A 25,382-nucleotide genomic window follows, 5' to 3' on the forward strand; every position below is an offset into this window, starting at 1 on the left:
CCCTCCTAAACCTCACAGACGCTCAGGCATGCATGCTACCACTGAATCCTGACTCATCTCAGAGCATGCATGCACAATGCTCACTATTACATGTTTAGGAGTGGGTTAGTCCTCATTCGTATATAAAACAACTCTGCTGTACACCCATGTAGTACTGCGTCAAAGATACATGCAGCATTTTGGGAACGAGCACGCAGATACAAACATCATGCATGCAACACAAACACATGGACACATACATTCTTCTTCAACCCCTAATTGGCCAAATGTGTTGTAGCCTATGTGACAGGGAAAATGAGACGCAAACATGATCAGAGGAATGTCTAGTTGCCATGGGAATTTTATACAAGGAAGGCTGGATTATAACAAGGACAAAGTTTGTGTGTCAACTCCACTGGGGGGAGGAGTGAGGAAATATCCAAAACTTACAAAGGTTCCTCAGTGCATTGCCTTGTTAGTTCCAGACAGAGTGAGTGCAGCGGGTTGGCATGGCGCACACCCAACCATCGCCTGCTCACAACCTTTTGTCACCAATCAAAAATTAATGACTGGTCACCTTTTGAGGATGTAGATACAGCGATTAAGAAATGCCAGCTTACTTACCGGTAGCAGACCTTGTAACATTCAGTAATTAAAGTTGCTTTAATTTTGATTATGTGCAGAGGCGTATGTTGTATTAATGAAAATGTACCGAGGCTGTGGAATGTGGTGTTCATTTTTCATGTGTGGCCGATGGCTGGCGTACAAAACTCATGACAAATTTCTGCACACACAGCAAAAGTATTACCTAATCACAGATACTTTTAGAGATGCACTGTCTGCATAATTTGATCATGACATTGGGTCAGTATGGAAATAAACTCAAACTCATAGGAACAAAGGGCACCACACAATAAGCAAGATACATCTATTCAAGTCAGCAAAGAAAGCACCTTCTGATGTAAATAAAAAGGCATTATGAGATTAGAAATCTGCATAACTCTTGACAGTGTGTACAGCAAAAGAAATTGGAATGATGATTGTAACACCCTCTTTTCAAATAATCTCAAATGCGTTCAAAATAGTATTTATTCTATGACTGATCATACACTTTATGCATTTAACATTACAGGATACGTTCTTACGCCTTCATGTCTTCCCAGGACATCAGTGACTTTAAGCTCTGTTAAATGAATCTTCCAGATTCCAGTCAGAGGGGAAAGACAAACATATAAGAGGCGTGACAAGACTGACTTGATGGGATTAAACATTCTAGGGGATTATTTAGCTCATGTAGTCTGCAAGATGTAGCTCACCTGCTACAGCACACCAGGTACATTTTTACCCTTAAAACAGTATGAGCATGTTCCTCAAGTCCTTGTAATGTGCAGCCACTCCCACATCCATGGTGGTACATAAACATTGTGCTTCAGCATGTCAGCGACCTGAAATAATTTAAAATCCAGCAGACGTGAAAGATATTTAGCAAGATGATTCAGCTGTAATGGATGGCAATAAAGTATTTATACATGACAGCAAAGGTGTCTTGCTTGTTTGCAGTGTTTATTCACAGTGCTGACATTATGGGTTTTAAGTTTCAGCCTTTGGAAGCTGCTATTCTGTGTTGTTTGTCCGTCCTCACAGTATTCCTTTGGGTGCCTCTGTTTCCCTCCACAGTCCATAGACATGCAGGCCAGGTGAACTGGAAACTGTAAAGTGCCCACAGGTGTGAATGTGTTTGTCCATGTGTTAGTCTGACCTGTCCAGGATGTTTCTCTGTCTGCTGCCCGATGCAAGTTGGGACACGCTTCAGAAACCCACTTACACTGTAGAGCAGAATAGGAATGGCTATTGAGGATGAATGGATGGGTGGACACCATACTGTGAGACATAGATACATTAGCTGACACTAAGCCTGATCATGACCATGTTAAGACCTGTCTGTTGGTATGTGGTTATGGGTGATATAATAATTTCTCCCAAAAAAACCCCAAAAAAAACAAAACAACAAAGAAAAAAAAACATGTCAAAAAACATTCTTGCTTTATCTCTTGTTGAAGAAAGCAGAACAACTACTTTCATTCGCATAACAAAAGCCATTCAAAACATAAACTAGCTTTTAATGGCTTTTTGGGTTGTTTTTTGCTTTCATTTCTTAGGAAGCCATTTGAATTATATAACAGCACACACTTGAATTTCCTGTGTGTTGAGTGCCATCTTTCATATAATGCCTTCACAGTGTTACATCTTCACTATGTACAGTAGATGCTGTATTATCTGAGAAGGGTGTTTGCACTTACCTGCTCTGTCCTTCAAGAGTTCAGTACACAGAGTGCTATGTAAATTGTTTTCTGTTTACATCCTTTAGTGAGATATGGAAGTCCCCCCCCCCCCCACCCCTCCCCCAACACTGCATGGAGATTGTTTTCTCAAATGCATTGTCTCCTTTTCATATCAAAATCAAAGTCACATTTCTCAGCAGGAATACATGTGGTGAAGTTAGCAGCTGATGCCATTAATAAATCAAAATGTGTCAGACCCAACTGACAGCAAATATCTGGTATTGCTTGTTCCCAAATGTCCTGGAATGCCATTTTGAATGTGTTAATCCTTAAATACTCCTAGTTACCTACCACCTGTTTGTTTTTCCTGTCTTTCAGAGTTGTTAAACACAGAGTTTAATTCCATTTCCATTTCCTGTTTTATGTGTGAGCCAGGAACAAAGCAGCATTTATCGCTATCAGTGAGGCAAAAGCGACCATGTGTACATGTTTTGGGTGACTTATTCTGTACTTCATGGCTGTATTTCCACATAAGTCTCTAAGCCTTTCAGTACACAGTGTTTGAACATTCATCTTGTATGTTAATACCAGGCGTAAAGTGGTCTTAATTTTATCCGAAGTACTGTGTAAACATTGAGCTTTGTAATATATACAAAGTATATTGGGAGAAATATCATTATCTATATTGATAAGTGAGTCTTCATATTTCTTCACACTGACCTTCATAATTGCAAGACAGGTATTATGATTTGAAATGAGAGGCCATAAGCACAACAACAAAAAACAGCATCACCTAAAGCGATGTATTTAATTATAGTTATATGAGCTGGACACCCTTGATGCTTGTGTTTATGAACAGACAATAAGCAACCAAACAAATGAATGGTATAATTATTTTTAAAAAATTATTAAAGAATAATTAAGTCATTAAATCCCCTAGCATTAATTTACAGTAATCTTAACAGCATCTCTGAGGCTATGTCTGTTATGTGGGTGAACAGTTTTTACTCTCCAAAACAACCCCGAGCATGCTTCAACAATAATAAGAAATGCACAAATTATTACACACTTGAGCAAACAAATGATTGTGTGTGTTTTGGTCTGTACTGTATGTGTGTGATCAAACAGACCGATGTATGAAATACAAGATAGCATACTGTATGTGCATACATCTGTATGATCTAAACCGGAAACTCACTGGATTCTTTCTTAATTTGATGTTAATAAATGCTGTGCTACAGTGATGCTATAAATAATAAATGTAATAGCACTGATTTATAGCCAAACTCTCATGCAGCACAGGTAGCATCAAGACAGTGTATATATTTCCTCTTATTCCTCTAGCCTTTAAATGAGCAGGGGGGGGGTTGGTGGTAAATTTGTGTTTGCTTACAGCAGGATAATAATAATGCGGAATAATCAAAGTATATATGGTAATATTATCCTTTAATTAATTTTAGGTGGTGGACCAGCGGTGTAGTATTATAAATGTCAAGTTTAATCAGGGGGAGTTGCTGCCTCTCTTAATAAGGGAAACAGTCTCTTGTGCTTATTTAAATCCATCCCAGCCTGCCGTGGGTTCAGATCCAGTGGAGGCTCTGTTTATTCTTGTGGCTCTCCTGGCTCTAAGCGACACCAGATTCAGTAGTCTCTCTAACTCGTCCCCAGAACCTGCCAGATTGCTGGAGCTGAGCCCTCCGCGATCCTCCTGTGAACCCGTCCACTCCCCTGTCTGTAAGTCCCAAGCTCGCAGGGGAGGCAGAAGTTGAGCCGGGTGCAGATTGAGGCCTGGGGGACTTGACGGGTATCCCTCGTAGGCTCGTCGAGTCGGGGGTAGAGTGTCATACAGGCTCTCTGTGTCTTGATTTAGCTCTGGGTCAAGGTTGGACTCTCTGTATTCCTCATACACAGGCGAGGAGCTGTCTTCGCAGCTGCCATGACCGTGTGACTGCTGGTGGTCTCTATGGTCTTGGCATACTCCCATGTCTCTGCTCCTGTTGCCTGTGCTCTTTCCCTCCCCGTCGTGCCGTCCCTTTTCTTCTCTGTCCAGGATGCGTTTTCTCTCCCACTCACCCGACTGATTTCGCTCCCACTGGAAGGTCCTCCTGCAGGTCTCCTGTCCGTGCTCTTGGCTCCTGTCACCACTATGGCCCATCACTCTGTAGTCCAGCTGGAGAGAGCGTGTGCTGCCGCCTCGTCTGATGTTCTGCTGGGTGTCGCTGAGGTCGTAATGGGATCCAACCTCTGGCAGACGCAGACGTGACGGTGACACCCAACTTGAAGTCTGACTGGAAGACTCCCAGTGGTATGCTGAGAAGAAAAAAATGTTTTATTTTAAGAGAGGGGTTCACGTTAACACAGTGTTGTAGGAGCCTGATGCTTTATTCCCTGGACAATCTAGTGCTGCCAAATCACTCCAAAGGTGTAGTTTTAAATTCAAAGTGTGTGTTATGTTACAAACTGGTTTCTGCGCCACGTAGTGTGAGTGAGGAATCAGATCATCTATCTAACAGGGTCAGCTAGTGACAGGTGTCACATCAATAAATCACTTCTAAAACAATAGTGTCATAACAATCTTATTTACAGGAGGTAAGTGATGTGACACTAGTGGAGATGCTTCTGGGCATCAGTTAGCGGTGGAAATAATCTGAAGATGTTCACAATTACGCCGATGGAATCTCTGACCTTTTAAAGCCTGAACACTTGACACAAGGTGTCAGGATGTAGAATTGACTGCCTCCTAATAAACAACCTCTTTTGCTTAAAAGAACAAATGGCATCCATTTTTCGTTACATTAATAATGGGCCAGTATACATACTTTGGCTTGTTGTGTTTGTTTCTATTTTTTCTCCTCTTTAGTTTTCCGTCTCATTATTATTTACTCCCTTGATCTCTTTTTATTTTCGTAGAACTGTCTTGCTTGTTACTTGTGTGCAAAAGAACGTCTCTGTGCATGCAAGTGTATTTGTTTGTGCCTCTGATGCAGCAGGAGGCTTGTGAATGGCTTTGTTTCTTACTGTGTCACTACGGGGTTCACTGTGGCTTCTGTAGGACTTCTCCTGCATGTTTATGTGGGTAATTGCTCCAATTCCCATTTAGTATTTATTAATGTGTAAATAAAACCAGTCAACAAAATCCCTTTTCTTTTTCCATGTCTGAGTTCATGCTGACAAACGGACTGACACAAAATGTGACACTAATCCACTACTTCCTACAAACTACAGCATGCAGGTTGCATAATGCATGGTTAGGTTAATGAGCTGTGAGTGAAAAAAATATCATATTGATGAAAAGAGAGAAGCCAAAGAGGTCACACTCTATGTGGGATGGAGAGTACACTTCATTAGCAGTGCCAGCTCTTGGTATATAATGCATGACATGTGTGGACAGAGGATTCTAATAGACTGCCATGCCAACATGCCAAAACTATGTGGGAGGTCTAACTGCATGCTATGCTGTGGAAATGTGCCTATTTCTGGATGAAGTAAACTCAAATGAAAGGGTAAGGGGACTGAGGGTATAAATGAATGTTCTTACAATCCACAATGTACTCTTTGATGAACTCTACACAAATCTCATCTTTGCTCTGCAGGTGGCGACTTGCTGTCAGTGAAGTGGAAAACAAAACAAATGTCTCATGGGATAGGAAGCCTTTGATGATGAAATGCTCCACTCATAGACACAACTGAACGCAGAAGGACATGGTGAATTATGACATGGAAGAAAACACACTACATAACAGGAGAGGGAGGCATGCCGAAAGTCATTTAGTGCATCGCTGATACATGTAAACAGACAAAAAAAAACACTGTAATTGGACACATAATGCAATCTCATGCAAGCTGCATTAATGATATGCCAAATGCAACCTGAAAAACAATTTTAGTTTTAGTTTACAAATGCCAAACATGAATCCTTGTGTTCAACTCGTTATGTATCAGTTATTCCGTTTTTTCTTATTATATTGGTATATTTTTATATTGTTTCTGTAGCACGGTAGTTTCTTTTACCTCCCTTGACTTGAGAGCAAAAATATGAGAATATATACAAAATAACATGTTTGGTCATGTGTTATATTAATTCATTGGGTTAATAAGGGTTAATTGGAATAATCTACTGAGCACAAAATGTCATACACCATTTAATTATCTGTCTCTAAAATAAAGAAAGCTTCTTGTAGCTCAGTAGACATGCAGTGACAGAGGCATGAACACAGTCCCGCTCTGGGTACGTAATGAAATACTTTGTAGACCTAGTGAATTACATGCAACTGAGAACAAACAGACTTGGTAACTATGATCCAATTAATATCTTTTTCTTTTAAGACTGCAGCAGATTTTGACGAGAACAAAGGGATATAATGGGATAGGTGCACCTGGATCATGATTGCTATGGTCTTTATATAAGCAAAACCAAGCATTCAGTAAGAGTGGAAAGTGTTCAGGCTGTACATGATGCCCCCATTTAGTGTGAAAAAGAAAGTGTTTGAAGCTGCCTCCTCCTCTACCATTCTGTGTGGATGTGAGCTTGGCTCAAAGTGCTCCTATAATCCACTGAGACACTCTACATGGTCGAGGTGAAAGCTCTTCTTTGCTTAAAGTGAGGACCGTTATACCCGAGATGACTGAGCTTTTCAATCTTAACATAATTCAAATGATCTCAATTAACTTTACACTGTAGGCACTTGTATATGTTGTATATGGAACTGAGTTACACCTTTATACATACATGTATAAATACATTTAACACCTGACCTAATATTTTATTTGATTATAAAAAGGTGTGCCTTATACTGGTAATATGTAGAAAATAGGGATGGGGTTTAAGAGTATTTTATAAAGCCTGAATTCAGTATTGAATCTGCTTATCACATCCAAAACCTTTTGCATCCCTTGATGAATTGATTTTGGATTAGTTTTCAACATTTGTAAGTAATTACAACTAGAGATAATTAGAGCTGTGAGATTCAGCTGAGATCTATACCAGCTGGTGTTGGTGAAGAAAGTACTAACACTACAGTTCAACCTAATTAGTAATTCACAGTATTCATATTGAAACACAACCTGTTACTGTAATCTGACAATAAGATAAGCAGCATGAGGTGAAATATTGAATCATATATCTGGCATATATAACAGGTGTAGCTGACTTACTTTGGCACAGATGTTTTGCTAAGCTACTTTCTCCAAATACTTGCAGTCCTGATTTTGAACTATTATGTTAATCAGCTCAAAATATTAATATGATGTTCATGAATGTGAAATTGTAGGTTCTGAATACTAAAACTGATGAATTACTAGAGAGGACTTGCCACTCTTTTGGTCTCGTTAAATTGCAAAAACACAGTTATAAAGAGGTGTTTAAAAGTGGGGTTTCTTTTTATCTTTTTGACACCAGACGGTTTCAATGTGGCCTTTGATCAAAATACTTATGAAAGAGCCCAATTAAGGATTTTCAACAATGACACCAGTTGTGTCATTGTTGAAAAGTTTCACACCAGTTTCAATGTTGGTATATCTTCTCAGCTAATATTCATTTTCTAACATTAAACACTACATAAGCATTATTATTGATAAGGATATATTACATTTTGTTCTTATTGTAAATTTGTAATTGCATATTACGTGTTAAAAAATACTGCTGAATGAATCTGTAATAAACAAGATATTGTAATAAGCCAGGATTTATCATTCTTGCTCTAGAATTCATGACTGTCCAACAATATAATCTGCAGCTAGGAAAGTTTTATTTTAACTAGTGAAAATACAGTGACAGTGATTAGAAATCTAAAATTGAATGTTTTGTCCTTTGCTTTTTGTTAGATCACCTATGAGAAACCAATCGTAGTTGCAAGACAGTGAGCATAAAACACTGGGACCCTACATTTGCATTCAGTGTCTGGGTTGCAAAGATTTGGCATGAACAGAAATGGTAATCTATGCTGTTGTATGGGGTGTGATAAAAGTATTCACAGGAAATAATACAAAATAATACAAAAGGTTGAGTTTTGGGATCACAGCTTGAGCAATAAAGCCAAAGGGGTGGCAAGTTAATACGATGTTTTTCAGTTGCTTTGCATCTCACTCACCAGGGCTGTTCCGCCGCTGTTCTTTATCCATGTTTGACACTACAAAGCGTGAGAGAAAGCCAAAGTCAGAGACAGACTGAGATAAACAACACAGAAACCAAAGGAGGAAAATTGAAACACAGAAGGATCCAGTGTCATAAAGTGACAGAAATATCAGAAATCAGAAAGCAGCAGATGTTTTATTCTTAATAAAAGGGGATTGATCAAGGGATTCAACAGCAAAGGCTTGGCTGCATTCACTACATTATATCTTAGTGCTACACCAACCAACAAACAGGTTGGCAGACTCAAAAGAGATAGAGGAGTCAACAGAATATATTCTTTTATACCTTCACTTTCAATATTATCAACAGCATCGTTGACAAGGCGTATGACTGTCACTATGGAGGCTGGGAAGAATACAGACAGAAAAGAAGAAGAAGAGCAGAAACAATGTCAGCTCATTTCTGAATAGGGTAAGGTTTCGTGTGCTGGGTGTGACTGAAATGAGATAAATGCGTGAGCTTGTATGAGCACACATGTTGAGAACAGAGAGGATGTGTAAATCTTGCCAACACATTTGCATGTATATGGGCTGTGTGTGTGTGTCTGTTCTATAAGGGAGTGGAAAACACTCCTGCTTTCTCTGTAGCTCCTGTAATTAGACAGGAAACAGAGCATTGACATCGACCCTACACACAGAAAACACACACCCACACACACATGCACATTATCATTAGGGTTGTTTGTCTTCTACCTACCTTCTCAATGGTATTGAGTTATCTGGGAAAATAGGATACCCTATGGTTTTCATGAAAAAGGATAAGAAAGAGTTTTTTTCTCTCACCAGTGACCTGCAATAACCTGTGATGCATTTTATATATGCATTCCATTACATTAAGGTACTTTGCATGAAACATTTCCATTATCTGCTTACTTTTCAATATGTTAATAAAGTTAATGCACTATATTAAAAATGCAAAGTGGACTTTTCATATATTCAGTGAATTTCATCTACAGCAGTTTTTCCTAGCATTTTTTTGTCAATGTCTAACTGTGTACTTAGACCCCTCTTTACACGGACTGTCTGTGAAGAGTGATATTATGTGGTAAACATTATATAGTATTTCACAAGAAAAAAAAAGGAGTGCAAAGTGGGTTGTGTGATTTTAGTGTTAGAGTCTTACCGTTATCATCGAAGGACTCAGAAGTGTAGGAACTGAGGGAGTGCTCCTCAGAGGTAGAGTCTGAGAAACATGCCACCTCATCTACCAGCTCTGACAAGTCTACTGTACAAAACACACACATAAATGGAGACATTGGAGTCATTTCCAAACCATTTTCGTAGCTTATTAACCTTATTAGCATATTTCACACAAATGTAAACACAAAAAGAAGACAGATTGTACAGGACATTATCAGATGTTTTTAAGTACAATACAGTATATCTAATACAGAGTTATTGAATGCTGTAATTATTCCTTCTGTCCATCCTGGCTATGAAAAAATCTCATTGTGGAACTAATACGTGGCTTCCACACTCTTGAATTACCCTTTTAATGAATATTCTCTTTATTTGCAACTCAACCTGCCGAAGTCCCATACTACATAAGCTTTGGCTGGACTAGCAAAAGTAAAGGCTTATCTCCCCAGGAATGATTTCGAGAAAGTTATTCACACCTTTGTTACATCACACTTAGACTACTGTAACTCTGCTTGTTGGTCTCGACCAGTCAGCACTGCGCTGTTTACAGGTGGTTCAAAACGCAGCCGCCCGCCTGCTGACTGGAAAGAAACGTTATGATCATATCAGTCCCGTCCTTACATCTTTGCACTGGCTGCCTGTTCATTTTAGGATCCAGTTCAAGGTTTTATTAATTGTTTTTAAGTGTTTAAATGGTCTGGCACCATCTTATTTATCAGAGCTTGTACAGCCTCACAGAACTTCCAGAGCACTTAGGTCAACAAACCAACTGCTCCTGGCTGTACCTCGGTCCAGACTCTCTACTCGGGGGGACAGAGCCTTCTCAGTGGCGGCCCCCAAGCTGTGGAACAGCCTACCTTTCCATGTTTGAGCTGCACAGTGTTGGGCACTTTAAAACACTGCTGAAAACCTTTTTTCCTTTTCCTCTTTTTTCCTTGGCGTTCAGTCCTAGCTAGGCGAGAATCCTTGGCTTCTTACTTTTTATTTTTGCTCTTTTTTATTTATTTTTATTCTAATTTTAGTGTTTTAGATTGAGCTCTTACTATTCCTTTATTGTTTTTAAATGTATTATTATATTGTGTGTGATTATATTGTATTTTAATAACTGTGCAGCACTTTGGTTCAACTGAGGTTGTTTTTAAATGTGCTTTATAAATAAAGCTTGACTTGACTTGACTTTGGAGTACATTTCTTGACAGAACAATGACTGTTGATCTCCCCATATGCAACAAAGGGATCCTCGGGGTGAACTGGGGGGATGATTGCACTCTCAATGTCTCTCATTGTATATATGGGAATGTGAGTATGAACCAATCCTTTCTCATCCATCAATTGTCTTTGTGGCTACCTATATTAGGGAAAGAGAAAGCCAAGATGCGTCACCCGTCGATTACAGGGTCACATACATAACAAAACCTTTATTCCTAAAGATTGTAGCATACTCCAAATGAAATTTGGTCTGTTCTCAAAGGCTGTCTGCTTTGGAGCACAGCATTTTCAAGAAATCCAAGAACACCCACTGCAACTCCTTTTTTGCTAATTGAAAGCCACCAGCGCCAGCCGAAAAAGTCATAGAGGCTAAGGACCACAGAGATGCTCATTTTAGTGTAATTCAATGGAGCAGATGTGAAAAAAAATTCCTCAAAACTAGAGGTCAATTGAAAAACACAACCCAACATAAAACCAATCACATGACAAAGTTGATAATGTTTATCAGGTGCAAGCAAGGGTGGAAAGTTGAGTGATGAACAAGGCTGCATGGGTTAGGGTTAGGGAAGCTGGCCAGCTCACACTATAGCAGCCACTTCCAGGCACAAACCTGACATTTATTCTGCAAGAACAAATCAGAATAAATTCCATTTGGACCATGTTACCAGCCTCAGGGTCTCCAGGTAGCCCTAACGTACATGCCTTTAGAGGCAAAAGTAAGAAATCAGTATTCTCCCTGACACTCTTTTCCTTTTGCTGAGCTGTTGCTTAATGGGCTGTATTATTTCAAATCACTCAATACTGCATCTGAGTAATTGTGTGTAAATTAACGGCTTGAGGGGCTGAGCAGGTACTGATGTGTCACAAAACTACTGATGGAGGCATGTAGGCCTATAAGACTGTCTGCTAAGCCAGACTAGTACTTAAGCCCTGCTAGGTGCTGTAATCTAAAAGCAATGAAACGCTTGATTTCACGTTAGTTTTCAAATTGAGAAAGAGATACTAGAAAATAAAAGAGAAAAATAAAATAAAGCTGGTTGAACTGGCAGCTTTGTTGATATGATTAAAAGTAACTTTTGGCAAACCAAATAGGCTGTATGTTTGTATGTGGAACACATACAAGACCAGAAAGAAAATAAACTGGGTAATCAAATTCTACTATGTGTAAAAATGAGTATTATTGAAAGTTTGCAGTGAAGGCTTAATCAGAATCTTGATCACACATTTCCTTATCTAATTGTAACTTTGCTACAGACAATATGCGTGGGGGAAAAAAAGGAGTTGTATAAAAATATGTTTCTGTTCCTTAAAGTTCTACAATGAAAAAAGTATCAACACCAAAAGTCAGTCATCAGATCTACATTGCTATATGATGCTACACCCAATGCCATTCTGCTATTATTTCTAGATCTTTCAACTCTTCCTTTAAACATAACGATTAGTATTCTTTTTCCCTGTTTTGCAAAGTAACAAAAAATGTGTTTATATTGCGTATCTTGGTAACATGGATTATCTTAAGAGCTTTCATGATTGGTGGCCTATTACTCATAACTAGACACAGGATGTCCTTTTCTCTCATGCCTTATCATATCTTCTAAAATTTTGTTGAGGGTTTCAAAATTGTGCTTCAACCTGGGTATTCAGCAAGCAAGTAGCCTTGCCTTGGCCCATCTTATAACCAAAACTGTACTCTGTCCACAAGGGCCAGCTTGTCTGGATATCAACTTTAGATTTCAGAACCCAAGCTAGGTGGTCACGGTCCAATGCGTATGGAACAAGAGCATCGCTCCTGTGGGAATGTGAGCAGTAAGGCAGTGCCATCAATCAAACTAAGTAAGAAAGGCAGCACAACAGTCACCAGTCTAATTCAGCATGCAGGAGATGAGACACTTCAACATAATCAAGTGAAAAAAGTCAACTTTTTAGTAATTCCTTCTTTCTTTCCCATTTATTTTCTCTCCTTGCACACTCATTCATTGTTGTGCCAGTGATTACCCTGCCATGTGCCAACGTTGGCAGACATACTGTACCTGAGGTTATGTTCCCAACCCCTGCTCTAATCCTGCCACTAACACTCAGCCAAACCATATTCTCATCCTGGTCCCCAACTTTTTAAATCCCCTTCACTTTTCCAGGTGTGAGAGCCATCAAAAAATCCTTCTATGTTACTCTGGCATTCACCATGCAATTCTGACTAAACCTGCCTGTCCTTGAAAAAGTGAAACTTCACATTTCAGGTAATTTATTAATATTTAATTAAGTTGAATTAAGTTACCTATACATTCATTAATTAGCACAAGGTCTCTGTAATTCCACCCTTAATTGACACAGTCTTAGTTGGAGCATCATATAACTACTATATTTTTGAGATCATAATTGTGTTTTCCAAGTATTTAATTATTCATTCGATTTTATTTATTCATGAGGCAGCAGGTAGTGACAGAAAAACAACCAATATGTTCCCTTGTTAGTTAGTATCTCACTTATTGACTTGTGTCCATGTATTGAAATATTCATTATCATACTTGTTTTTGGTTACTGAGCTGTTAATACATAAATACATAGTTTCTGATTGTTTAATTGAACCGGCAGTTAACTCTGGAGTCATAAATGTATAATCAGGATATTAGTTAACTCTCAATCAGGTGTTAATTAATGGGTTGTGGTGACCCTTAGGGGCACATGCTTTCTCTCTTTTGTGCACACTCTCAACAGGGGAGCGAAAAAATAAAATAGCCTATTTCCCATTCCCGCAGGAAGGAATCAATAATTAACATGCAGGAAGATCCCACTGCAGGTTTTATAATTCAAACCACAGGTTAGAGAGAGAATCGATGTATGTGACAGACAGTGTACCTTAGCACTGAGATTCAACATACTTATTTCACTGTCAGGGAGGAAACTATTAAGTGTGTTCTTGCTGTTGACAGTGTTGGAAGCTAAATATCAGACGGAGGTTGAATTATCTGACAGCTACATATTACCACTGTCCCTCAGGTTGTTGTCCTCTCAGTTGCAAACTTGGATGAAAGATTGTAGAAAAGAACAGTTGACTTTAAGTGGAAATGTTCCAACTACTTGGATTTTGACTTAACTTTTTTGAGCAAAAGTAGGACAAGAACAGAGGACATCAGTTCTGGCTGATTACCCTGACCATTCGAACAGAAGTGCATGGGAGATGTAAAAGTGTTAACCTGATACAAAAGGACATAATTGCCAATTTTAGCAGTGTAACAGAAAGTATGTTATAGCACCCATGAAGTAAAAACTAAAACTAAAATGGAATGATAGCAAAATAAAACATATTACTTCTTAACCACTCTTGCTTACTCTGGGAAATTTTCTTTGATGTGTGTGTTCAAAAGGCATAGATCACTGTGAAATAAGCTCTCTCAGTGGAGATGATGGTATGTAACACAATGAGTTCACGGCCTGTGTGCTATGTGGTCTGTGCCTTTTTGATCAGTGTGTGCGTGGATGTGCATGCACGTCGTAGCAGTCTTACCCTGTGGACTGTTATCTCTCTGTGTTCTCTCCAACTCAAAAGCTCTCTGCCCCCATTCCTCCTCTCTCTCATCTCTTGCTCTCTCCAGCCCTTCCTCCCTTGTTTCCTCGCCCTCCCAGGACACCTTGTGGGCTGGACTGTGCTCTGAGCGACAGGCCGATGCCAAAGGGAGATTGGGTGCCACGCTGCACACTGCGATGCCCCTCCTATTGGCCACACCTCGGATATTAGACATATCTGAGAGGAAGCTGCTCATCTGTAGAGATGGAAGAAAACAGCATAGGATTCATTATAATGAAATGTCCTATCAACCTCAATTTGAACCCTCCGCTCTACAAATTCAAATTGCCTCCTCCTCCCCAAGACTAGGCTCAGCACCACGGGTGATCCAGCATTTTGTTCAGTTGTCCCTCATCTGTGGAACGCCCTTCCCGAACAGCTGAGGGCACCACAGTCTATTGAGACTTTTAAAAAGGGACTTAAAACATTTCTTTTTAATAGATCTTTTGTATTTTAATTATTTTCTGATGTTTTATGTTTTGTTTTTGTTTTGTTTGTCTTGTAGCAGTTTTCCTTTGGAATTGCAAAGTGCTTTATAAATAAAATGTATTATCATTCTTATATTCTGTCAACCAAACATACAACGTTCTGCTGCCATAAAAAGTCTGCAGCTGAAAATATTTTCCAACAAATGTGCAATTTGCTGCTGTTTTAATAAAGTAGCGAAACACTACAGTGACCAGCTGTTTTAGAATGTTTCAAATTGATAGTACAGTACACTATATGTGACACATTTAAAAAGATATAAATCTTATGGTTTAGAGCAACTCTCAGGGATGAAAAGTTGGAATGTTTTGAGAGACAGACTAACGTATGTTGGCTTTGCTCTTTTCATGGGATTTGCTTCCAGTAACAAAAATATAGAATGTCACAAACTTTATACTTTAAGTGTTTCTTTAAAAGCCACACTAAAGCATCAATAGCTCTGTTGGCAACTTTTTATGTGGAAAATCCATGAAGACTGGTAAAGTGTATGTGTTTTTCTTCCAGTCCATTCATCTCAGTGTCTCCAGGTCAGATCCTTTTGGTGGGGGGATTTTTCAACAATACAGCAGGGGTGTGGTAGTCAGGCATTAAAAATAAATAAAAATAAATAAATACAAATAATAATAATAATAATAATAATAATAATAATAATAATAATTATTATTATTATTATTATTATTATTATCATTTTTTAAATCATTGACAAACTCTGTTCCTCAAGCACACTATGAATGTTTTTCCTATGGCTGTGTAAGAATATGCATAATACAGGTGCTAATCTTTTTTTTTTCAAATAATAACAAGGAAAACAACTGAATTACAGAAGCACAGCCTCATCAAAATGAGGAGCTAGAGGATATACTGGGAGAACATAAATATTGATATCATGATGAAAATTTAATATTGCCTGGGATTTTGAGTAGTGTTGTATCATAATAAAACACAAGTGTTGTCCTGATATTAAAAGGTTGCAGCACACTGTAAATGATACAACAACTCAACTTGCCTGGCAATCATACTGTTGACATGTTTGTCTCAGAGATCATATCAACCTCACTTATTTGATAATTTGTAGTATGAAAGCACAGTCAAATATAACATTTTGTTGTTATTTTCGATGACATTGTCATGACAATTCTGTAATTCTGGTGTGGGTCAAAGAAAATAAACTGTCACCATTACTACATGCCCAAGCACACATTTGCATACCTGACTACCCTCACTGGAGGTGGCCTTGTCACCATCCCTGCTCCTCATGCCCTGGTTGCTGTGTCCTCCAGGTAGAGGGGAGTGGGCAGTCGGACGTACCATGACTTGGGGAGGACCCACAGTGCTGGCTCCCACCTCACCATAGGTGCTTGTGGTCCCTGGTGAACCTGACACACGCACTGCTTTAAACTCAATCCCTTCTGCCCCCATGCCAGTCTTATGCAGCATATAGCTGGTTTCTGTGGAAATAGCTGAAACTCCCATCACAGCCTGAGTCCCTGGGCCTGGGACTGAGTCTTTTCTGAATTTGATCTTTTTCCTAAAGGCAACGAAGAGTATGAGGAGAAGAATAATGACAAAGGCAAGGACCCCAATTCCAATGATCTCTCCAGGTCCGACGTAAGACAGGGGCTCCGCCTGTGGCACATATAGAGAGAGGTTTTTTTTCAATTCCACAAGAAAAGAAAGCATACACTGTCACTGCATGGTGGCAGCATAGACATGTTCATGTTGAGTATTCAAGAACACTCTGCACATGTTGCTGAATGTTAAAAATGTAGATTATCCCTAAAAAGAACAGATGTCAAGTGACAAATCTAGCTTTTTCTTGTAAGTACAGATCCCTTTAAATTATCCAGGGAGCCATATGAGATCTGTATAATTATGTGCAATGGTACAAACAGTGCAGTCCATCACACAGTGCAAAGTCCACCAGCATCACAAATGTTTTATGACAGAAATCATCTTTTCTTCAGCTTTTTTGCAGTGCAAAATTAAGATTTTGTGAGACTTCATCACATCACACTCTAAGCACTGCAAAGGATTAGAACAATTACATTTCTGGTCTTGCAGGAGAAGAAAATGATACTGATAATTCTACAGATTTGTGTTTTAATACAATATGAAGCAAATCAACTCCAGCTGTAACACGAGGAGCTTTGTTGAGCTTTATTTCTAGCAAGCCACCTTCAAATGTCCTTTAAAACATCAATAAAGCCACTAGTTGTAAAAGCAGCATGATTATGGTTACTTTTCTGCTAATACAGTGACAGTCTTCTAGGGAATAATTAAAGCATCTTCATTCTTACAATATGCACTACCACTACCTTGCACTACCTATATAAGGTATACAGTGTGAAAACAAACGTCAAGAGTGTGACAACTTCAAATGGAGGCTGTGATTTACCCATTACCACACTTTTATTCATCTGCTGCACAGACAAAGATATCATGCTAGTGTATAAACCTTTTGGGAGGCCATGGCGCACTCAAAATTCTCAACAGCATCACTGAGAACGCCAAGTCCAATTAGGAGCAGGCTGAATGCACAAAAAGCAATCCAAAAAAGCTCATTTGATTATACTTAATCATTTTTGCAAGATTTGCATAATCTACATAAATTCAGTTTTACATGTTGTTCATACTATACCTGTGTGTCATCCCCTGGATCATCAGGCATCTGATCATCACAAAACTGCCCCTCATACCCTTCCGAGCAGTTACAGTAGTATGACCCAAACGTGTTGACACACGTTCCTCCATTCCCGCATTCCTCCTGGTCACACTCATCTACATCCTCATCACATCTGCAGAAAGGCAAAGACAAATAAATTGCTATGCATGAGAGCGGTGAAGATGATTTGTATCAAAGTGAAAGAGAAGAATAAAAAATGAAAGCGTGACAGTTAAAAGGAGAGACAGAAAAAAACTTCAGAGACATCGTCTTTTCAGAGGGCCTTTCTTTCGCTAAATCAAGGGATTATCTTCATGGATGCCCCATTATCCTCATTTATATAGTTCTGGTTTAAAGAAACAGACATGCATACATACTCATACTCTTAGATAAGGATGTTAAATTCTGAAAGAAAATCACAAACGTTGTTTTACTCCACACACATGCACACTCATCATAGACTGTCATTTCAAACATGGTGCCCTGCTGTGATGGAAATACAAAATACATCCAAGGCCAACAAGAGTTGGCCTTGGATGCAAGAAGAAAAATCACTTTGAGTATTACATAAAGCTTTCTTGAACAACTGCAAAGTTTAAATGATAAAAGTATAGGAAGTCATATGCAGTTCATTTAACAAGACCTAGATATATTAACTGTTGATATCTGCTCATTAATATTTAAAAAAAATGAATAATGCACATTTAATTGATGTACTTTGTGAATTCAGCATGTTGTGTTATACTTTAATTGTATTCCTATGGTTTAGCTTTTAAAAAGGGATTTTATATTGAACAGTTGCACATATTTCACAGCTTGTGGTTGCGTGCATGTGGCAGCATGTGATATTTGCTATAACAATGGTATCAATCTGTGTTTATCTTGAAATGATAATGATCTGAACAACCTGCTGCCTGATTAAAAAAAAAAAAAAAGTTGAATTTTCTTGAGAAGTATTATTAAGACAAATCTAATTTAATCCAACTACATCAAATATATTTTTACGTTTTTGTCGAAAGCATGAAGAACTCATCTTCTCCTTTGAGGGAGAAGTGCTCTCTAGTGGAGGCTCCACTGAACAACCAAAGCACAACATGAGCAGAGAGGTTATTTCAAAGGCAATTAGCGAGCTGTAATTAAGAACAGAGCTAGAGAATGATCATAGGGTTTTCAACCAAAATTATGCTGAATTAAATTAGAAACACTAATTATCTCACACAGTAATGACTAAAACAACATAGTCGGAGCCGGGGTACTAATGCAAGTTAATGAGTGTGTGTGTTTTTGCCGACACATGCCCTGTGTATGAGTGCCTATGAGAAGGGAGATGTAGATTTTTAATGTGTCGCAAACACCACTACCCTGACTGTCATTAAGTGCATACTATGCATACCGTTTTTCAACGCTTTGTGTGTGTGTGTGTGTGTGTGTGTGTCTGTGACTGCAGGCTATTATATATTACATAAGTCCCCCGAGTCCTCTAGGACAGCCACAGAGGAATGCGCTGCCTACAGGCTTGCAGTCTCCACCGTTCTGACATGGGTTTGGCATGCAGGATGTCAATTCAATTTCACAGCGCCCCCCAGTGAAGCCAGCACTGCAACTGCACATGAAGCCTGTTGGAGAGAGATTCAAAAATTGTTAAATAATGATGTGCGTTATCATGAATATTAATAAATTATATTAATAATACATCCTGTTGGTAGCATATGTTTTCATTCATGAGTTTTTAAGTGCAATTCAGACTAAACAAGTGGATAGTCACTACAGCACCAACAAGCCATCAAACTAAAATGATGGAAAATACTGAAAATGCTCAAATGGACACTCAGGTGATGAAGACAGACAGATTTAGTTTATTGTGGAAACATTTTTTATGCATGTAATGTTATGTATTTATACAACAACACAACACCCACACACATTTTCATCTACACACACCTCCAGAGGGCAGGCTGCTGCAGATGGCCCCGTTGAGGCATGGCTGGCTGACGCATGGATCTGGATAGAGCACACAGCCCAGTTTGACCTCACTCAGCCCAGCTATCTCAGCGTAACGGCTTCTCTTATTCTGGAGTGGCAGCTCGTTACCGTTCAGCATCAGTGAGCCCAGGCAGCCCTGGAAGCCGTCCTGTGCTCTCGGTGGGTCCCTCGCTCCACGGTCTCCTGGCCCTCCCTGGCTTCCCCCTGTGCCTGGGCTTGGTCTCTCACCTTGCCCAGTAGGTGGCCTAACCTGGGCCCCAAAGAAGAAGGAGGAATCTGGGGCCAGAGGCCAGAGGCGAATGGGGGCTCTGGCTGCTCGGCGACGCTCTACATAGCTGTCATCCAATGACAGGAGGGTGTAGTTCCTAGTTAGCTCTAAGGATACAGCATGCCAGAGGCCATCGTTTATTGGTCTGCCAGAGATACCCATAATGCCAAGGGTGTTGTCACAGTCCAACTGGAACCACAGTCTACCCCCTTCAATCTGTGAAAAAAAGAGAAAATAATTGTACCTTTTAAAATGATGTGAGTGAAATAAAGTACATGTTTCCATAGTGGATTTGGCATTGAGAAGTAATACAGTAAAGTGCAGCAATTACATGTAAATCTGTTTACCTTGAGCATTGTACAGGGGTTAACACGAGTAAACATAATGACTCCTCTTCTCTGAAGTGTTCTAATCCTCAGGCCAAGCTTCATCTCTCCACTTTGGCCACTGTCTGTTACTCTGTATTTGATGTAACTGTTTCCAGAGAAACTCAGTGAGGTTTGACCTACACATTCACAAAACATAGAAGCACATGATTAACATAAGAGGCCTCCAACTTATCGAAGGCCAGGTACATAATTAAATCATATACAGAAGTGGTCCAAATGTCAAGCATAAAGAAGGATCAAATCATACCTGCACACTCATCTAGCCTGTCAGGATGACACTGGCAGACAGATGGCGCTGTAGGACCAGAGCGAACACACTGCATGTCTGCTGGACAGGACTGACCTTCACAAAGCTCTAATGGGGTGGGGCATGTCCCTCCTGTTTGGAAAGGGGTACATACAGGAAAATGAGAAAATAATACATTAATGGAGTCAGAATATGACTGAAAAATTAAACCTTTAAATATATTGTATTATTTAATGTATGTTTGCATCTTTGTATCTATCTATCTATAGGGTCTGTCTTTCTCTCTGTATGTTTTATCTATCAGATTTATCAAGAAATATTATGCTATTTCTATGATTCCAATTTTTCACAACCTAGTTAGGTAAAAATTCAAATACAAAGAGTCAGAAAAATCAGGCTGACATAATAATAAAAAAATGCATGTAGATAAATACTCACAAATGCATTTATATTCATTTAGACATACAATTTTTATGTCAAAACTACTGATTCATACTAGTAATAAATCTGACAAGCAGGTATGACAGATATCGAGCAACAATTTATTTGCTAAGAATGTGCATTACAAGAGTAGTGAGTGAGTTCAGTGCTTACCAGGGCAGGTGCAGGTCTCCGTACGGCTGAAGCTTGGTGACACCAAGCTGACCCTCTCTGTGCTGTAGGTTACCAGTGAGCCACCATCCATCACCAGTGTCTGTTCACATGCCCTGTCCCCACAGTCCAGCTCCCCAGAGCAAGCATTGCTCACCACCACTGCCCCAGCTAGGACACCCCGAATCTGACCCCGCGCTGCTGCTTCCTCCAGCTTCCCAGCCATCTCTTGCTGAGAGTAGAAGCCACCCATCCTTCCACTGCTTGATGTCTCTGGCCTCTCCATGGCCAAAACTAAGTCAACGTCAGATGTCCCCATCACTGGCTGTACAGTGAGTGTGTGGAGGGGATCTTGTTGTCCCGGTGACCATTTCCAACCAGCTAGTCCCCGTAACATGAGTTTGATCTGGCTGAGGTAGCGACTCAGCAGGTCTTCCGGGGACAGGGAGCTGAATCGTAGGGTCAGGGCACTACGCAGCAGCACATCTGTCACCTGCTCGACCTGGACTGACACATCAGCTATCACAGCAAAACGTCCATCACTCACTGTAGCATTCATCTGGTATCTGATGACAGAGAAGACAAGCAGGCGTGAACTCTGTAATGAACCAAAATGTAATTTGAAACAAAATGTTTCATCTGTCTGTGTAGTGAGTACCTGCCAGGTTCCAGGCCCGACAGAGCCACAATGCTGCCATCCTGTCGGCTGATCTTAAACATACTCTTGGGCTGAGACCTCTGGGTATATGACAACACATCACTAGGGTCACGGTCGGTTGCGTAGATCTGACCTATTGGGCCTCCCTGGAAGGTGTCTGTTCCCATGACAATGAAGATTTCCAGGGGAGAGACAGCAGGTTTGTACTGACTGTTCCCAATGACCCTCAGGAACACCCAGGAAGAAGAGGTAAGACGCGGCTTACCAGAGTCACTAGCCTAAAAGACCGAAACAAAGTTAATTTTCAGTAACGCAAATCTAAGAAATGACAGGTCTGCTGAAATATTAAGAACCATTTAAGGTTACATATTTTAATGTATTACTGCTGGTTGCATATGAACAACATTTCTTACTTGGGAAGATGATGACAGATGGTTATAGAACATTAAAGAAGGTCATATGATAAGATTGCTATATGGTCTTTTGATATTGACTCTCATTCTCCTGGCATCTCCATCACTGAATATTAAAAAAATACATGAACAAAAAATATAGATGTCCCTGTGGTTGGAACTTGAAAAAAGATATATTTATATCAATATTACACATTGACTTAAAGCGACCAGTATTTTAGGATACTACTTTTATGCCATCATTTTAGTGGTGTTAATAGCTTCTCCATTACAGAAATATGTTTGCATAAGGCTGCTCTTTAAGCCCAAGACTCTAATAGCCTGATTTAGCAGCTAACAGTGAGAGAGTTTATAAGTAATGGGCAGCTCCCAGTGTTGACTGTGTGTAACTTTTTTTCAGCCAACCCTTCCTGATTAAATAGTGGTTTAAAAAAACACACCCGTCCTTTACCTGGATTTCAAGGGTGAACTCTCTGGGGGCTTCAGGACCAAACACACGGTTAGACCTGAGAGTTCCAGTCTGGTCCAGTGAGAAGAAATTTCCCTCGTTTCCAGAAACAATGCGAAACTCAAAGGGAGGGCCATTTCTAGAGGAGTCTTTATCGCTGACTGACAGCTTCAGCAAGGTGGTGCCAGCAGCTTGGTGTAGCTGGAAGTATGGAGAATGGAGTATGGAGGGAATTTGAGATTAAGCTGGCAAAGGAAAAAAAACACGTACATCAGCAAGCACTCACAGACCTGTATGACGGCTGTGGAGTTGGGCGGGGTGAAGACAGGAAGGTTGTCATTAACGTCAGATATGTCGATGTTAACGGTGGTGGTGGATGACATGGCAGGAGAGCCACTGTCGAACGCTTGCACTGACAAAGAGTACCTGGATATCTAAACGAAGCGGGGGGGGGGGGGGGGGGGAGTGTCACGGCATCTGTATGTATTAGACAGTATGGCAAGCACTTGCATAATATGACTTTATTAGGTGTTGACCTTGAAGGGACCTGTCTAGATTGTGCTCATGAACCAGAAAATTACTATTGATTGTTTATGAGATATTGTACTTAAATATGCATCCTTACTAGTTCCCTGTCAAGCCGCTTATTGACTTTGAGTAGTCCTGTCACAGGGTCAATCCAGAAGTGGTTACTCCGGTCACCTTTCAGGATAGAGTAGGTGATTCGCCCATTCACTTGGCTGTCCAGGTCCTCTGCCAATACCTAAAATGAAAAGAGAAAATTAAACTTAACAAAAACAGAGGCAAACAAAAAGGATGGACAACAAATTAAGACCAAATGTTACCCTTGTAATTGTCTGTCCAACAGTTGCATCTTCACTGATTAGAACATTGTAGATGTCTTGACTGAAGGCTGGAGAGTTGTCGTTAACATCCATGAGTTCAATGGTTACCATGGTAGCAGTGCTGAGAGGGGGGTTGCCACTGTCCCAGGCCTCAATGGTCAGGTAGTAGTCCTTACACAACTCAAAATCCAAATCATCAGCCACAGAAATAGAGCCTAAAACATAGTGCATGGACAAACACTTAGGGCTGATACAACTATTCACACTAATCTTTTCATTTTGCAGTGAAAGAAAATAAAGATGAGTTTCTGTTCAATATCTATGTGCCTCTACTTACCCAAGTTTCTGTCTATGGTGAACTTTCTTAACTCGTTCCCTGACCGGATGCTATAGGTGATCTCAGCATTTGGTCCAATGTCAACACTAGTCGCCAGCACTCGCAGCACCTCAGTTCCCATGGCTACATCCTCAGGCACAGTAACAGCATAGTCCCTCCTCTGGAAGACTGGAGCGTTGTCATTCACATCCAGGACCAAAATGGTCAAATCAACCTGATTGGGACACAGGACTCCCTATCAATTCATGTCTCTGAACTGCTCCCTACCTGAAAGCTCACTTTCAGCACCATGGACAGCGTGCCTACAAACATCAATTCGAACAAAGATATTAAAGGAAGGAATCAATTGCAATGACCACAAAAGACTGGGAGAGGATGGCTGCTAGATAAAGTTTAAACTTTGTGGAATTACTGACTGAGAAATATGTATTTTTGCTTGATGGATTCTGAGTAAACAGTTCACTTTTTCATAGTGTTTCCTGCTTTTTGAGGAGCTTATAAGCACAGGCTTTAAAATAAAGCTGTGGTGTTTCTGTAACACCACAGCTTTATATTGCCAACCTTATTATTTTGTCCGAGAAAGTGCTTATTCTAAAGCTGCTGGGGTGGATTCCTTGAATATTCATATATTTAGAATGAATGCTTCTTAATATTATTTTAATTTGGAAACAGGAATAGAAATACCAAAAAGCACCCTGAAAGAATAAAGATGTTTGTTGTCACTCCAATACAACAACAACAAACAACAAATGCACTTTGTGAACCTTCTGTACTGTATGTATCATGAATATGATTGTTTACATCGAGTTATTATCCTGCAATGCTATTCATGTGAATATGATAATTAGGAGTTTGTATTTTTATATCTTGTTCAGGCCTGGTTATACAGGTTATACGTTTGTTGATATGAGAATGGATTTTGTGTCTTTGCCTGCATGATGTTTTTTGTTTAGGATATGTCTCAGTCATTCTGCTCATGTTCAGTTCTTTTTATTTTTGTTTCTATTGTACTCTGTCTCTTAAAAAACAATATACTAATTCTAGCAGCTCAGTCAGATCACATTTCCTCATTACATGCATTTGCAAAAACTGTCACACATCCAAAATGCTTTTTGAAGAGTGGCTATGTTTAGGCATTACAGTGTGTTAAAGCTGTTTATGATCATTGGTTTAGAGTTTAGGATTAAGTATACGGTTAAAAATGGTTAAATCTTGGTATTAGAAATATAAATAGACTAGTATTCAGGATTGGTGGATGAACAGGTGAATAAATTGATAAATTTGGGAAAAGCGTGGATTTAATTGGGTTGAGGATCAACCAGCTGCTCATCAGCTGCCTTCATCAGTCTCTTGACTTTCAACATACGTATCCCACTTTGCTGGCAAGCTGCATAATGGTACTGGGTCACTGGTCAGCCACATATGATCCAAGCTCCACTAAATGTAAGTGGGATGCTAATAGTGCTACTAATACTGCTAGCTGTACTGCTGTTATATTACTGTGCTTATTACAAACACTGCTGTTGTTTCTATTACAGTTTCAGCTACTTCTGCTTGTATTAGCAGTGATAATGACAGTTACTGCTACAAATAATAATACCCAAAGCAGCATCAGTACCATGTACTTCTGAAAATAAAACAAAGAGCTGTTCGCCCAAGAGTCCAAACCAGCCACACGTCCTACACTTCAGGTTGTATCTATGGCTTCTTCTTGCAGCCTAAAAATGATTAAGAGTGAGTGTGAGATT

General features: G+C 39.6%; 1 protein-coding gene across 1 annotated transcript in view; it reads right to left on the reverse strand.

Annotated features, from left to right (window-relative positions):
* Positions 1-3,208: 3,208 nt before the first annotated feature.
* The window catches only part of LOC128371886 (protocadherin Fat 3), a 62,230-nt gene continuing 40,056 nt past the window's right edge, over positions 3,209-25,382 (reverse strand). The window contains exons 34-52 of the mRNA XM_053332272.1: positions 23,635-23,848; positions 23,298-23,512; positions 23,078-23,215; positions 22,743-22,886; positions 22,456-22,653; positions 21,592-21,869; positions 20,937-21,499; positions 20,343-20,474; positions 20,054-20,211; positions 19,397-19,922; positions 18,918-19,071; positions 17,432-17,588; positions 16,003-16,419; positions 14,248-14,503; positions 9,517-9,606; positions 8,680-8,739; positions 8,351-8,389; positions 5,800-5,865; positions 3,209-4,571 (exon numbers count right to left, since the gene is read on the reverse strand). Coding sequence (XP_053188247.1) covers positions 3,811-4,571; positions 5,800-5,865; positions 8,351-8,389; positions 8,680-8,739; positions 9,517-9,606; positions 14,248-14,503; positions 16,003-16,419; positions 17,432-17,588; positions 18,918-19,071; positions 19,397-19,922; positions 20,054-20,211; positions 20,343-20,474; positions 20,937-21,499; positions 21,592-21,869; positions 22,456-22,653; positions 22,743-22,886; positions 23,078-23,215; positions 23,298-23,512; positions 23,635-23,848 — 4,566 coding nt within the window. The 3' untranslated portion in view covers positions 3,209-3,810. The remainder of the gene's footprint in view (positions 4,572-5,799; positions 5,866-8,350; positions 8,390-8,679; positions 8,740-9,516; positions 9,607-14,247; positions 14,504-16,002; positions 16,420-17,431; positions 17,589-18,917; positions 19,072-19,396; positions 19,923-20,053; positions 20,212-20,342; positions 20,475-20,936; positions 21,500-21,591; positions 21,870-22,455; positions 22,654-22,742; positions 22,887-23,077; positions 23,216-23,297; positions 23,513-23,634; positions 23,849-25,382) is intronic.

Source organism: Scomber japonicus, chromosome 13 (assembly GCF_027409825.1).
Source record: "Scomber japonicus isolate fScoJap1 chromosome 13, fScoJap1.pri, whole genome shotgun sequence".
Lineage (NCBI taxonomy): Eukaryota > Metazoa > Chordata > Actinopteri > Scombriformes > Scombridae > Scomber > Scomber japonicus.